Source organism: Bos javanicus, chromosome 2 (assembly GCF_032452875.1).
Source record: "Bos javanicus breed banteng chromosome 2, ARS-OSU_banteng_1.0, whole genome shotgun sequence".
Classification (NCBI taxonomy): domain Eukaryota; kingdom Metazoa; phylum Chordata; class Mammalia; order Artiodactyla; family Bovidae; genus Bos; species Bos javanicus.
In genome coordinates this window covers 84,869,358-84,886,493 of record NC_083869.1, presented here as the reverse complement: position 1 = coordinate 84,886,493, position 17,136 = coordinate 84,869,358, and the positions used below count along the sequence as shown (strand labels likewise).

Below are 17,136 nucleotides of genomic sequence, written 5' to 3'. Positions count from 1 at the left end.
ATTTCTCCAAAGCATTATATTTTCTGGCTAACAAAGGATTCAGTTAGGATTTTCAAACCATTTTCTTGCATGAAGAATAACCATGTTTTAGGTATGTCTGTTCTATTGTTGATTTTTGCTATATTCTGTTGCACATATCAAAAAAGAGTTAAGCAGAATGGCATCCTTCTTCAGTAGCTCATCAGATGTGGTCTCTGTGTGGACTAAAGTACAGTATCAGGAAGGATTCTAGCCTCAATGCTTTCCCTAAACCCGAGAATAATAAAACATTTCTTTAATCATAGAGAACAATGTGTTACTATTTCTGATATTAAAAATGGATTTTAATGAAATCTGATTTTTACATCTACATTTAATTGCAAAATTATTAGTGAGTCTTACAGAGCAAATAAAATATACATAGCCTCTATGTTAATAATGTATTTTTTGTCTTTCTCAATGAATTTGAGTAGTTATGGAAACTGTCTTCAGAAAAATTAATTTGGTTAAAATTAAAATGCCCTTATTTCAAGCACATTGTCCTACATACAAATGGATACTATTAATACATCCCACTGAATAAGTTATTACTGTCTGTACCTTGAAGGTACATTTTATAGTAAACATTCTTGCAGACCCATCAGAGTGCCATCATACCAAAACTCAGGTATCATATGTGTCTGAATTTTATATTTACAATAAAAATGGCATAATATTACCACCAGTGCTTAAAATGTTTAAAAACATCTTATATTTTTCTACCATATGTTTTATTACACTTATATTCCAAATCAAGTATAAGCTACATGAAATCAACTTATATTTTACTCATTTTATAACTTCTTACTTCTCATAGTACCTCACGTCTTATATTGTAAAAAGTGGGTATTTAAGAAATATTTGATAAATTAATCAATTTCATAGCAGTATATTTGGGACTTAATGATAGCCCCTAAAATTAGTTACCTCAAAGGGGTAAGTAACTACATTTCCAGTGTACAAAATCACATATATAAAGATACAGAATCCCTCTTTTTAATAAATCAATGTATATATCTTTGTATATTCCAATAATTACTTTAGATCCCAGGAAATAGTAGCATAAAATTATTTATTTTAAAAACTTGGCTAGAATTCTCTAGCATGTAGCATTATTTTGAATATTAAGATGAAATTTTGAATAATGTTATTTACTTTTAAAATTACATTGGGATTTTGATGGACATTTTTAAAAAGTTTAAGTTACTTTGCATATGATTAAGATATTTAGTTTTCCATTTTTTCTTCTACAGGTATAATTTTTCATGCATTCAACCTTTGCATTTCTTACAATACAGTTTTCTTATTTATTTATTTATATAGGCACTGAAAGTTTTGTGTCTAGGTTTTCCAAAAGTATTTTATATTTTTGTTTCTGTTATGAGTGGACTTTTTTTATAGTTTTTTAAATAATGACTGCCAAATCTAGAAAACTGCTAGTATGATTTTCTGGAAATTGGTGTCTCAAGTTATTTTTTTCATTTACCTTGACATTTTATATCACTGTTTAAAAAATACTGCTGTATCCTTGTCTACCCCTTTACATACTGTTTAACAGACTTGTCCATTCTAATGTTAATGGGTTATATTGTAACCCATTTGTTTTTTATTTCATACATATATTTTAAAATAAAATATATGCCTATATAACACAGTTTCAATTCCTGAATATCTTTTCAGTTAAAACACTTGTATCAAATACATAATAAATTATTATAATTCATACAAAAATATAAACCTCTAGCTATACATTTTAGCATAACCTAGATATTCTTCAGAATAATGATGGATTTAGGGTACAAGCTGTTAAGAATGTCTGATTAAGGTGTCTTATAGCCACATGTTTTTTGCATGTAATAACTAAATTCCTTTTGTGAGTCTTAAAATAGTTTTGCTTTAGTTTGCTTTACTGAGAATAATGTTTCCCATTATCTGTTAAATTATGAGGATTTTAAACCCTTCATATGATTATCTCTTTGGTCCTCACAGCATTAATTTCAGTATTACAGAGAGGCCAGAGTCTTATCTAGTGCATATCATAGAAGTACTCAATAGGTATTTGTGGAATTAACCAAGATAAATACCAAGATTAAAACAACTTGCCAACAATAGAAGCAGAAAAAGGAATATATGACCAGACATCTAATTTGGCTCTATTTTCAATAGATCATTCTGTCTGTTGAAAAAGGAATAAATAATTATGAGACCTATCTGATAATATACTCAATATTTTGAGATTTTTGCATGCTGCTATATACTGTGCTAAGGCTTTTATTTACATTTGTTCATTGAATCCTTTCCATCAACCTATGAGGCAAATACTGTAACTATGCTTATTTCAAGATGAGAAAACAAGCAGAGAGAGTTAAGTAACTCTCTGAATTCTTAGCACAGAGCTGATTTATATCCACTTAGAACAAATATTGCTTCTAAATTTATGACTAATTGATTTCACCTCTGTGTGTCCATAAGCATTGTGAGATAATAATAGATCTGTATTTTCAAACCTTACCTATGTAATGGGAAGTAGAAAGAAAAGTTGACCTTTCTACTGCTTGGTTCTTACCTCAAGCCAGACCATGCCCTGTGACTGTAATCAGAAATATGAATCATTAGTACTGATTTTCCTTTCTTGACATTACTCCATCAGAAAAGTCATGGGGATTTCTCTAAAATTGCCCTGAGGCGATTTTTCACAACATATATATTTTTGAAGGTTTACTAAACTGTATACAGAAACCTTCTGTTTACAGAAGAAAAAGGTGTCAGAGGATGAGATGGCTGGATGGCATCACCGATGCAATGGACATGAACTTGGGCAAACAAATAGTGAGGGACAGAGAGGCCTGGCATGCTACAGTCCATGGGGTCCCAAAGAATCAGACACAACTGGGCGACTGAACAATAGCAACAACATCATACAGGAAACATGTGTGCAGAGTCTGAAATCCAGAGAGTGTTGTGGTTTAGAGGCATTGGTGCTTCTGATTGTTTTTGATCACGTGCCCTACTTTAACTGCACCAAAATGTTGGTTGGTTTCAGTGAGGCTATTTTCTGTGGGAATTCCGGTCTTGAGACTATGTTCCCTTGTCCTCAAATGATCTTCTGCTTGAGTTGATCTTCTGGGGTGATTCTACGCGTTGGGAGGAAGTGGTTACCAAGGTCTGAATTCAACAGGCATTTGAGAGACAGTAATAGCCAGTGACTTTTTCCCGAGATGTCACTGTGTATACAGTCTGGTATCTGTATGAATCTCTTAGTTATATAACAGTTGTGTTTTCTTATGAAGAAGTTGTCATTACCTGTTTTGTACTTCCTGCAGTGGGTTCTGTTTTAGTAAATAATGTTAGCTCTCTGGTTCTGTTTTCTCCACCACAACAAAAAAATGGTATAAAGATAAATTTATTCCAAATACTGAATGGACTCAGGGAAATTTGTTTGGAGCCAAATGTATTTTGGTATTAACGGCTCATTTGCCTGGTTTGATTTTGCTAAGCCCTTCTTATGTGCACAGCATAGTGCTGTGTACTGGAAGGCACAGAGATAAAGGAGGAAGGACTTTTGCCCTCCAGAATCTCACGACTCAAAATGAACTGAAGTTATAACTGAGGGCTGTGTGAGAAAGTGCAATGCTGGAGGAAGTGCTGGAGTGTGTTGTAAAGGGTACAGTGAGCAACATGCCCATGAAGAAATGGTCCGATGATAAAATATTCTTTGAATATAATCTTGCATGCTCAGTCACTCAGTCATGTCTGACTCTTTGCAACCCCATAGACTATAGCCCACCAGGCTCCTCTGTCCATGGGATTTTTCCAGGCAACGATACTGGAGTGGTTGCCATCTCCTCCTCCAGGTGATCTTCCCAACCCAGGGATTGAACCTATGTCTCCTGTATTACAGGCAGATTCTTTACCACCGAGCCAACAGGGAAGCCAATATAATCTTAATTCTCATTATAAACCACTAAAATTGAATAGAATTTCTTCATTAAAGTGAAGGCAATAAAGAAAGAAATTAGAGGATTACCATAGATTTCTTCTAACTCTGTAAATTTATAAAATAAACTTGAGTAAATATATTAATGTAACTTTCAAAAGTCCTTCTAATCAGAGTCATGTGAATCTTCAGCAATATTTCTCAAACTTGTTATGGTTATTTCAGACACTGGGTGGACTCATGGAAATTTTTTAGGATCCACTCTGTTATTTTCCATCCTAAAAGGAAAACAAACATTTCAGATCTACAACAGTGATTTTTAACCATGTGTATGTAGTGAAACAAAATGTGTACAAATATAAAACATGCATGAGCTCCATATCCTTACAGCTTATAAGCTATAAAGCCAAAAGAAATATTAAATTAAGTAAAAACAAAAAAATAACATTTGAATTAATGATATTGCGAGAAGATTTTGTTTGCAGAAGCCAAATCACCAATGTTGAGACCAGTGTCAGTGGAAAGATATATTTGTGCTTTTTGTTTCACTTGTGTTTGACTTGATTCTTTTAATTTTTGTGTCTAATGGTCTATCATATGCATCTGTGGCATTATCTTGGTCATAATTTTTCTTGCGTAACAAATAGCTTACTTTTATCTATGTGATGAGTCAATTCACTTAATAGTATACCCCCAAGTACAATATTGAAGAAAAATATATCATTAAACATATCCTGTGATGATTCTATTGCCATTTTTCTACTTATAAACTATTTAAAAACTTTTGTTCTTAGAAAAAATCATAACATATGCTTTATTTAGCATTTTTTAAGTCCATTTATTTTGTTTTCTCTTTAGCCTGTGGCAATTTACATATATATTACCTTGCCTTATTTCGTCATGATCATTTAATTTGCAATTTAATACTACCAAAGAAAAGTTTTGTCTTTTTAAATGGTGAAAGAATTGCGTATTAGTAGCAGACAGGTGCAGCTATCATATTTAACATCAAGCCCTGCTCATCAACACTAAAAGTTCACCTCTGATCACTTGGCAACAAGTGTCTTGTAAATGCAAACCTGGGAGTTGAAGTCACTTTGTGATGTCTAGTCATAAATGTCATCCAGCTTGTCCAAAATATGCTTACCTCATATTAGCAGTTTTAATCATCAAAGTGGAAACACAGCATTTTAAAATTCTCCTAGTATTCAAGATCACATCTGTAGATTTCTACTAGGCAATGATGCCAGTTAAAGAAATGCTGGACCAAAGAATATTGGGCAAATACCTGATAACCAAGGAATAGTTCCCATTTTCCCCCCCATCAGGAAAGACTGGTGATATTTCTGAGGATAACTACACACTTTTTTCTCTTCCTCAGCCTTGATCTTCTTTCTTGGAAGTCAATAAACCAATGCCTTCTTTGTTTTTACCTGAAAGAACTCTATGAAGGAGTTAATAGAAGAGAAGGCCTAAACAGGGTTCAGTTAAATGAATGGAATAACTTAAATATATTCATGTCATGCTGGCATTTCCCATGGACTCTCTCTCTTCCACTGCACCATGAACTCTTTGAGAAAGGGGCAGTATCTTACATCCTATTTGATTCCTGGTATATGATACCATGCCTAGCACATAGTAGGTACTCAGAAATTGTTTGCTGAATGAATGAATATTGACATGAATTTGGGCGAACTCTGGAAGATGGTGAAGGACAGGGAAGCCTGCTGCTGCAGTCCATGGGGTCGCAGAGTCAGACATGACTTGGCGACTGAACAACAACAACAGTGATATGATGTGTATCAAATAACACATTCCACTGCCTTGTTCCTGGAAGCATATGACCCATCTCTTGTCATTGTGATAAATTAGCTGGCCCTGTAGAGAACTAGTCTCAGCCTGCCTCTGATATGTTCTTAGTCACTTAGTCGTGTCCAACTCGTTGCAACCCCATGAACTGTAGCCCGCCAGGCTCCTCTGTCCATGGGGATTCTACAGGCAAGTATACTGGAGTGGGTTGCTATTTCTTCCTCCAAGGGACCTTCCCAACCCAGGGATCAAACCCAGGTGTCCCACATTGCAGGTGGATTTTTTACTCTCTGAGCCACCAAGGAAGGCCACACCTCTGTATTTTTTGGCCTAAAGAATCAGGCCAGTTGTCTTCACTGCCTCATAGTTGATATCTGGAAAGTGATGAGAAGTTTCCCAATTGGCATATTTCCTCCATTGTCTTTCCCTTTCTTTCCCTCACCCTGTCATCTTTCTGACTCAGGAAGCTATGATCTCTTCCTTATCCACAGGATATCATAGGCTCCATACAAGCAACAGTCAAGAGCATGCTATCTTTTTCATCACTCACCCCGTTCCGTGTGGTTCCAGTTAAATGAGTAGAAGAGAGAGTTCAGCCTGTTTGTTCTGGTTTTGTTGTTTGCCTAGTCCATTGTGGTGATAGACTAGAGGTAGCTTTTGTTTCTTCAAGATCACAACATATTGTTAGTCACACTTATAAGAGTACTTCTTTGGTCAAGTTCATTTTTTTTCCAAGATAATTTTTTTCTGATTTAGCTTTCTTTAAACCAACTTTTATATCTCTTATCAAAATAGAATTTACCTGATAATGGGCCTTGGTTTCCATCATGTGCTTCAGACATATGATTATAACACGTGAGGGAAAATGTTCTGCTTGGTTTGAGACTTCAGACTGAAATAACCATAAGCAGAGAGGAGAGGCTGACTTTTCTTTTCTTAGTTCCTTTATATATATGCCTACCATTTACCTATATGTATATCTATATCTGTATTTCCAGTAGCTAGCTGCTATATAGTATATATAATATGGCTGTAATATTATATACAATTATGTAAAACATAATATTTATACTGGCAATAAAAGGCAGAAAAGTTGAAAATATCAAAGATTAGGTGCTTCATGTACTAGCACATTCTGTAAAATGGATCTAAGCAGAAGCAGCCTAGGACTAAGCTCAGTTTATCATTTCCAGTAAGCTATGTGGTTAAGAGCACACATTAGTGAATTTTTCATCTCAACAGTTGAACCTGGTCTTCACCTCATTACTTTCAAGCCTACAGGTAAATTAGAATTTGAAATTTGGGATTATAAAATCTAATTAGAACTTTATTAAACTGTCAAATAGGAAAACAAGATACTCTATAGAAAATAACTAAATCTAAACAAATATTTATATCAGATATTGATACTTTATTTCATAGTATACAGAAATCAGAATATATCATCATTTAGCACTTAGAGTAAAATTGTGTATTTGTGTTGACTGTATGTTCCTATCAAAAGCAATGCTTTCAGTACCCAGTTTATGTTCTTATTTTTTTGTCTTCTTATCAAAATTGATATGGTGTACTTGGAAACGGCATAATGTAAATGAGCGGAAACAACCAAAAAAATTTATATTGAATTTATATTCATATAAAGAATTGAGATTAACAAAACAGTGACTCTTTAAACAAATGAATGCTGGTGTTATCACATATATCTATAATAAATAATGGTCCAAAATTGTGTTTTGTGTGTGTATATATAAGTATATACACATTTGCACTAGTGTACATATTGTCTGTTTCACCAACTGTAGTAACTGAAGATGTTTTAGGTTTCAGTTATTTGAAAGAGCCACATGCTTTTATACCGAATATATAGATAGTACCTACTTCCAAGTAGAAATGTGCTCATCATGCATAATGTAGAGGTATATCCTCAGGAAAACAAATGGATATCCTATTTGGAATAACAAGGAATCAAATGGTCCAGACTGTTACTTATAGTCAAGCCCGCAATAAGGCTTTAACTCAAAGCAGAGACTGAATTTTATTGGTTGGTTGGTACTGCTACCTGTAGTAGTATTTGAGTAGCAAAAGATGAGAACAATAAATTTTTTTTTTATCATTGTTAGAAATGGGTGATGCTGATGCTCATGAGGGTCCTCCTTGAAGACAAGGACCACGTTTTACTTGGATGCGTATTCCTAGGGCACAGTAGCTACCACACAATAGGTACCAAAAAAAATGTGGTGACCATTCTTTTTTTTAAAAATGGTGCCTTAAGTACTGAATTATGTTGCCAACGTTTACTACACATATTTGAATTCTTTATTTGCTTGAATAGGGAGAAGATCCAATTTATCCGAACTGAAGGGACTCCAGGATTGGTGCGTCTTTCAAGTGATGCAGACCTTGTCATGCTGCTGAGGTATGTAACGCCTTTTCAAAGTGGGAAATCTCCTATCATCAGGCATTCTGAAGCACTTTAGAAAATAATGTGCTAGAATTGGCAGCCAGTAAGTGCTTCTTTTATTCTAAAAGACTTGTGGAATACTCATGATGGAGATACAGGATACTGATTTAGTGATAAGTCATTTCAGATTTCATTTCTTATCACTAGAATCAGCTTGATTTTTGTTTTACCCTGCTGGCAGAGGATGCAGTATTAGGAAGGGGAAAGAGACCAATGAGTAGAATGTCCCGCCACAGAATAAGGCAGAAGGTTATACCTCGCTTACCGCGTGAGAGTAAAAGAGAGGTTTATTTGTATTTTCATCCAAAATTTTTTTCTCAGAATGTCTTTTGTCCCCTTTTGCTGATTTGAAGTTATTTATTTACTTTATGGCTTTGGGAATTTAAGTTTGGGAAATCAGAGAAGAAAGTTGAAATTTGGTCACTGGTACTCACTGCCAACTTGATAGACTTTCATAAAACTGACCAATTATATTTTCTTTTTTAATGGTTAGATGGGGTTTGGTTTTGAACTTTAGGGGAGTTTAGAATGGAAACCTGGCAAGTTTTTAAGAAACTTTTTCAGTTTTGATTATTTTTCAAATGTAGGAGACCAGAGTAAAATATTTTGCTTTACCTAGTGGTTGGGACACCCACTATTATAATCTCCATAGAATTAAAGGGAAGTCATACTGGGCCATTATCAAGCAATGTTTTATTTATTCCAAAGTATTACTAGTCTCATTCATATTATTCATGAGAATCTTAACTCTAACCATTTATACTGCATGCTTGATTGCTGCCATATTTGTAAAACTAAAGTCAAAAAGTCATTTTCTTTTACTCTACAGTTGGAACATAACTCAAAGGGATATAACCATTTTTCATGGATATTTTCCTTCATTTTATCCTGAACATGACCTATTTGATGGATAAGGGTCACTTCTCAGGCTAGATGCTAACCCTCAACTGTGGTGTTTAGGCAGTTCTGAAAGCAGGATGTGGCATGCTAGATATTCATGAAGATTCTTGGTCAATAATGTGGAATACGATGTTTCTACCATAGTCGGGTTGTTGATAAAATAGCGAGTTTTATTACAAAATTCTGGCTGGGATAGGACTCTTTTGATTCATTATAGAAGTCCGTGGTTTTTTATTTAAAGAATTCTACTGTTGGAATTAGTAAAAACAAAAATGATTACGAAACAGAAATCACAATTATTGTATACCTTCTTTTGGTTAAGTAACCTTTAATGATATAGCCCTAAATATTTTGAGTTACAATATAGTTTATAATATTTGTATGTTGGTAAGCACTATAATTTGCATGAGTTTCTATGTGTTATGTGGTTGAATTTTAAAATATTTGAAAAGTGATTTGTATATAGAGAAAGACTACATTTTTCACCTTTAGGAAAATAGATATGTTTTCTGAAGCCTTTGGAGAAACATGAGAAATTTACTTATATATTAACAGCTTTATAATTATACATACACGTGATAAATGATATTTAATTCTAGACTTTTACTTCATTTGGATTAGCAAATAAATGGTTTTACACTGTAACAATATATTACATGTGCATGCTTAATAAATAATATTTAATGATTATTGAAACATTTTGGGATACTCTCATTTCTTTATTTTTTATTTTGCTTTGGAGTTTGAATCATTTCTATCAGTTACTATAAACTCAGGCAGTGGATTTGTTTGTTACATAGATGGAATCTCTATGTCTGTTTTTATACTTTGTCTGTTTGTTTTTTCTTTCCATTTAAAAATATTTTCTTGGGTGAACTTTGTAGAACATGAATTATTTTTTAATAAAAATATTTTTATTAATGTATAATTGATTTATGTGTGTGCATGCTGAGTTGCTTCAGTTGTGTCCTACTGTTTGTGACCCTATGGACTATAGCCCTCCAGGTTCCTATGTCCATGGGATTCTCCAGACAAGAATACTGGAGTGGGTTGCCATGCCCTTCTCCAGGGCATCTTTCCAACCCAGGGATCGAAACCATGTCTCCTGCAACTCCTGCATTGCAGGCATATTCTTTACCACTGAGCCACTGCTAATGCTAAGTCACTTCAGTCCTGTCCAACTCTGTGCGACCTCATAGACAGCAGCCCACCAGGCTCCCCCGTCCCTGGGATTCTCCAGGCAAGAACACTGGAGTGGGTTGCCATTTCCTTCTCCAATGCACGAAAGTGAAAAGTGAAAGTGAAGTCGCTCAGTCTTGTCCGACTCTTAGCGACCCCATGGACTGCAGCCTATCAGGCTCCTCCGTCCATGGGATTTTCCAAGCAAGCCTACTGGAGTGGGGTGCCATTGCCTTCTCCGACTGAGCCACTAGGGAAGCCCATAGTTGATTTTTACAAAACTATATTAGTTTTAGGTGTACAATGTAACGATTCAATGTTTTCATTTATTGTATTCCATTTTAAATTATTATAAAAATATTGGCCAGATTTTCTGTGCTGTACTTTATATCCTTGTATCGGATTTATTTTTTAACCTATATACATTGTCTGTTTCTTAAAAAAGAAAGTCATTCCTGATACAAATGGACTTGAATATCAGCAAGCTGCAATATAGAGATGATACAGCTCCAGGAAATTATTCATTTCAAAATAAACCCATGTAAAGTTGTTTTCCAATATAGCTATTATAAACTTAAGACTTGTAAAATAACTTTTCTATATTTGTTATTGGTTATTCTATTTTGGCATTAGTGGTAAAGAACCTGCCTGCCAGTGCAGACGACATAAGCAACATGGGTTTGATCCCTGCATCCGGAAGATCCCCTGGAGGAGGAAATGGCAACTCACTCCAGTTCTTGCCTGGAGAATCTCATGGACAGAGGAGCCTGGTGGGCTACAGTCCATGGGGTCATAAAAGAGTCAAACATGACTGAAGCACCTTAGCACGCATTCTATTTCTATTCTGTTAAATTATAAAAAATGTGCAGAGCTTATATAGGAAATGATTGATAAATTTGGCTACATTGGAATTGTTAATTTATGTAATGAAAGCCATCACACATAAAGACATAAAGAAAGGCAATAAACTAGAAGACTATGTTCACATGATATAAAACAAAGATATCATGAATACAGAAAGCATGCTTTTAAATCAATTTGAAAGAAAATAACCCCAAAGAAAAATGAATAAAGGATATAAAAAGGCATTTCAAAAGAATCAAAGCATGAATAGCCAATAAACTCATGGAAAGATGATAGTAATCATAAAATGCAATTTCAAATAACGAGACACTATTTCATGTTATTCAATTGAAAAAATAAAAAAGTCTGATAACACCAAGTGAGAAATGGGAACTCCATATTGTCTGTATTTGGTGGTATTGCAGTTCTACAACCTCTTCAAAGAACAATTTGACAGTATCTTGTACGGATAGAAAACCTACACGAATGACTGAGCACGCTCTGCTTTTAGATATATACCATAAGTGTACGTGGAGAAGGAAATGGCAACCCACTCCAGTACTCTTGCCTGGAAAATTCCAGGGATAGAGGAGCCTGTAGGCTACAATCCATGGGGTCGCAAAGAGTCAGACACGGCTGAGCAGCTTCACTTCACGTCATATGTATACTAAGAAACTCTATTATGTGTATACAAGGTGATACATACAGTATAATCATTGCACCATTATTGATAAAAACACACAGTTGGGGGAAAAGTCAGCATTTGTCAAGGAAGTTATGGATAAATACACGGATATATTCATAGATAGGGCTTCCCTGGTGGCGCAGCAGTAAAGAATCCTCCTGCTATGCAGGAGCCACAGGAGATGGGCGTTTGATCCCAGAGTCAGGAAGATCCCCTGGAGGAGGACACAGCAACCCACTCCAGTATTCTTTCCTGAAGAACCCCATGGACAGATAAGCTTGGTGGGCTACTGTCCATAGCGTTGCAAAGAGTCGAATATGACAGAAGGGACTGAGCACACGTGCACAAACATTCATAGAATGGACTGTATGTTACATGGCAGGTAAAAGTAATAAAGTAGACCCCTTATATAGCAACACAGATGGATATCAGAAATATATTGTTGAGTAAAATAGTTTAAGAATGTAATATACTTATAAATCATTTATATAATTTCTAGCAACACATAAGGCAAAACTGTATATTTTTCCTGTATACATATGTTGAAAATTTAAAATTCTGGAAGGATATGTTAAAATCATGATAGAGGATCTCAAAAGGGACTTCCTATACAATATGCACATATACAGATGTATAGATACAGCTATATATAGGTATATTCACCTCTATAAGTATGTATATATGTTTGAAGCAAAAGATAATAGTGTAAATATGTATTAATCCTGGATGATATGTATTGAGTGTTTTTATATTGCTCTCTGTCTCTGTGTTAAATTTTTCAAGTAGAAAATTTTCTCTCTTGGTATGAAAGTTTTCCACATATTGGTTGTATTTAAAGGAAATGATAGGTGTCATGGAGCAAAGGGACACAGATATAGATGTCCAAGGAGAGGGTGCTAATTGCTACTCTTAATTTTGCTGTGAGTTTCTAAACCTTTGTGGTATCAACTGTTTTATGTGGCATTTTTCCTTAGCAATCAACTTTAAATTCACATTATTCTAATGGTTATTGATTTATTGAGAAAGAGAATTGATTGTTTTGGGGCTTAATTTGGTATTACAAATACAGTTACTTGTTGCTTCTGGTTCTAAATCTTTTGACTTTATAGTTTAAAAGTGGATAGATGGCTTAACAATATGGTATCTAAAAATGCTTTTACTATAGTGGTTTAGCAGACATGTGCAGATGAATGAGGACCAGAAAAGAACTATCAAGATGTTATTGTATTGTTATTAATATAGCCCAGAGTTTCAGCCTTCAAATTACTGACATTTCAGGCTGGATATGCCTTTGTTGCAGGGCACTCTTCTGTGCATTGTAAGATGTTTATCAGCATTCTGACCCCCCTCATTAGATGCCAAAAGTACTCCCTTCTCAGTTATCAGAACCAAAAATGTCCTCAGACATTGTCCAATGTCCTCAGAGTACAGGGGAGGGCAGAATTGCCTCAGTTGAAAGCCATTTCTATAATCCTCAGGAGTTCTTCCCTTAAATCTCTGAAGACTAAACTGCTGCCACCTTTTCTCAATGTTTTCTGAAAACAAATTTAACAGATTTCTGGATTTGACTAACTTTAAAGAAAAACCACTTCTACCTCTTAATTAAAAAGCACAAGTACTCTTACTTAGGTTGTTGATTCTATTTTGTCAAGTGTTTGTATATTTGACAATCAACAGTACATTTCTTTATTATAGCAGTTAATTAAAAGTCTAGGATTTCAAGATCTCAGATTCCTGATTACTATCTTTTAGGAGAGTATTTAGAAATAGAAACTGCACTATGGAGCAGAAAGAAGACACTCGATTGAATAAATCAAAATCCTCATATTTGAAAAATATTATAAAGTCAGAGTAAATAAGAAAGCTAATTATTTAGCAGTTGTAATTATTTTAAAGGTGTTTTGTTATATTTTGCTTTTAATTCTCCAATGAAATGCTGAGTTCTTTGAAGGCCAAGATCCTGTTCTATATGTCTTGGAATGAAGATAGAGAACATACTTTGTGTATTAATTATGGGTCCTCAATAAACACCATCTCTTGTGTTTGAATCTTATTCACAAGTGTAAAAATGAAAAATCCAGTCTATTTTCAAATGAATACACAAACTCAAACTCATTATTTAAGTGACACAATAGAAATTATGTTGTCCAAAGCTGGTGGGAAAACAGGTATATAACCGCAGGTTTCACAAAAGCTGCAAACAGCCAGCGTTTTGTCCCAAGGATTATCCACAGGAGAAAGGGGACAGATGCTTTCTTTGGGATGTGAACTGGACCTCAGATGGAATGAGCCAAAGGCAGAAATCAGCTTACTCATTGCGGAAACAAAGCGTTTACCCATATCTTTGGCTAAAGTATGCATTTTGTTTCTTGTCTTTCCCCAGTTTATTTGAAGAAGAGATAATGTCATATGTGCCTCCACATGCCTTACTCCATCCCAGCTACTGTCAGTCCCCACGTGGCTCCCCTGTGTCCTCTCCCCAGAACTCACCAGGTGAGTCCACCTGCTGTGTGCAGTGAATTCTCTAAGGAATGAGCCCTGAAGTCAAATGTTCTGTCCTCCTAAAGGACAGTAAGGGAACACTTTGGGTACATCTGTAGTGTTAGCACAGGTTTCTGTGGCACTTCCTGTCTCTTAAAATGGCTTGTTTCCATGGGGAAACATTTTGACAGGAAGATAATGACATTCCAAAATAGGAGGATAAATATTAACAGTATGAAATACACTGATACAGAATTTACTTTTCATTATGTCATGTGGTGTCTACTATGTCTTAGAAAATATTAAAGCACAAAATACTATGTTAGCTTTTTGGATTTAAAAAATTCTAGTTAGGAGATTGATTCAGCGAATAATAAAAAGAAATCTCCAGTTTCAGAGATAATTTTTTCCCTTCAGTAGTCACTAATTGCATTAGATAGGAAGACCAGAGATTCAGGGACAGGTAGAACATGTTGATAAATGAAATAAACTAAAAATTTTCAGTTTAAATTCTTTTTGAAAGAGGTGTGATGTAAACAAAAGAATGAATGAATGAACGAATAAAAAGTAGGTAATGCAGCTTAGTAAATGAGTATTTTTTTAAGGAAAGTAGTCATGATGTTGACGAAACATCAGCTATCTTTATCCTTATTATAAGCTATATGTTGTTCACACCATAGCAGCTATCAGAATTTAAAACTATTTTAATGGAAATCCAAACTCTGTGTCACTAAAAGTTGCTTTGTGTTCTTTGACATATAACTTTTGTTTTCATATACTGGTATCATAATGAAGCTACAGACTAACTGAATACCACAAACAGGAAAAGGTCTATTAATTTGTTCATGTAACAGAGATTTAATGAGCATCCAGCTATGATCCAAGCACTGAATTAGACCCTGGTGCTACAAAGATGAATAGTACCGTCTCTGCCTTTGAAAATTCATGGTGGGGCAGTGAGTCAACAAGTGACGGAAAGCTCTGTGGTTAGTCCTGTAATGAAGAGATGTATTGGGAACACAGATGTGGGAATGACTCTTCTTTCAGGGTGTGGGGGTGGGGAGTTTAGGGAAAGGTGACTACAACAGGTGTGAAGGGAAGCCTTGAAGAATGATGAATAGGGTTTTACCAGGTGGTCCAGAAGAACGAGGACATTGTGAGTAAAGAAGTAGCAGGGCTAAACCACAGAAGGATAAAGCAGTTTAGGACAAATTAATACATTCAAGTGAAGGCAAGTTCTCAGAGCTCAGGTTGGGAAAAGAGGCTAGAGTTGGTTGGTTACTAAAGCCTCACTTGGTACTCCATGTAGAGCCACTGAAAATTTACAAACAGAAGAGTAGAACTTGCTTTACAAAGTTCAGTTTGGTGGCCATGTGCAGAATGTATTAGAATATGAGAGACTAGAGTTAGAGAAACCATCTGGGAAGCTGTTGCATTAATTCAGGAGACACGATAAAGGGATGGACTATAGGGCTTCCCAGGTGGCACTAGGTTCTTTACCAGAACCTGCCTGTGAATGCAGGAGATGTAAGAGAAGTGGGTTTGATCCCTAGGTCAGGAAGATCCCCTGGAGGAGGGCATGGCAACCCACTCCAGTATCCTTTCCCCTGGAGAATCCCGTGGACAGAGGAGCCTGATGGGCTACAGTCCATAGGATCGCAAAGAGTTGGACATGACTGAAGCGACTTAGCATGCAATGGTGATGGAGAAAAGGAAGTTAATTCAATGACTATATTGGATCTACGTAGATTCTAGAACTTTGAGTCTAGGCGGGGATGAGTGAAGGCAGATTCTGAGGTCCTCACCACATGGACTGCCTGGCAGATGGTAATGCCATTTAGCAAGAAAGGGGAAAGGTTAAACTGAAGAGGGGAGGGGATTAAAGGAAACTGATTTGGGACACGTTTTATTGAGGAATCTTTGGACCACCCAACTGGAGATGCCCAGAGACAGCTGGAGAAACAGTCTTGAAGCTCAGGAGAGGTTAGCAGTTAGGAACACAGGTTTGCTGGTGACAGGTGAAGCCCACAGGGTAGATTAGAGGAACTAGGGAGGACAGGTCAGTGGAAAACAAGAGAAAATAAAGGAAGATGACATGAGCAGCTCCAGTATTCAAGAAGGGGTTGAGGATGCAAGTGAGAGAGTCAGTGGATTTTGGAAGAGAATTAGGAACATCTTTTCAGGGAAGCCAGGTTTCGAGGAGGAAGGACCGGCTTCCAGGGCCAGGTGCTCAGAGGAGTCAAGAAAGAGGAGGCCTGAGAGGGGCTTTTAGATTTGAAGATCATGAAGTTTTATATGACATTTCCCAGAGCAGTTGCCATGAACTAATAGGTCATAAACTGGAATGTTACCAGTTACAGGATGATAGGAGATGTGAAGTAGAAAAAGGGTGTAAAAAATACTCTTTTCATGAAACATGGAAGTGAGAATAAAGCAAAATAAGGCAATGCTTAGAAGGAGAAGAATTAAGGAAAGGATTTTAGGATGTGGAAGTGTTTGTGTATGTGTTAAGGTCAGATCGTGTGGGTGGGAGGAAAGTGGTTTGTTGAATGGGGTGAAGAAGCAGCATTCAGCAAGCACAGGCCTGTGGGAAGTCAGGACACTGGAGACAAAAGCACAGGCCAACTTTAGAACAAAGTAGGGACCCTGTTTTGATGATACAGGATGGGAAAAAAGTATGTGACTCTAGGGGGTAGTTAAAGGAGTAGGAGAAAGATTAATGGAATTCATTACTGGCCTTGGTCATTTACCAACTGTGTGTGACTTTGGGCAATTTACTGTCTTTCCTGAATTTGAATTTCTTTTTCTTTAATATGGAAATAA

General features: G+C 35.7%; 1 protein-coding gene across 2 annotated transcripts in view; it reads left to right on the top strand.

Annotated features, from left to right (window-relative positions):
* HECW2 (HECT, C2 and WW domain containing E3 ubiquitin protein ligase 2) overlaps positions 1-17,136 on the top strand; it is a 445,768-nt gene that overhangs the window by 371,572 nt on the left and 57,060 nt on the right. For both annotated transcript variants that reach the window (XM_061440781.1, XM_061440789.1), the window contains 2 exons: positions 8,097-8,180; positions 14,216-14,325. In XM_061440781.1, the coding sequence (XP_061296765.1) occupies positions 8,097-8,180; positions 14,216-14,325 (194 nt within the window). The remainder of the gene's footprint in view (positions 1-8,096; positions 8,181-14,215; positions 14,326-17,136) is intronic.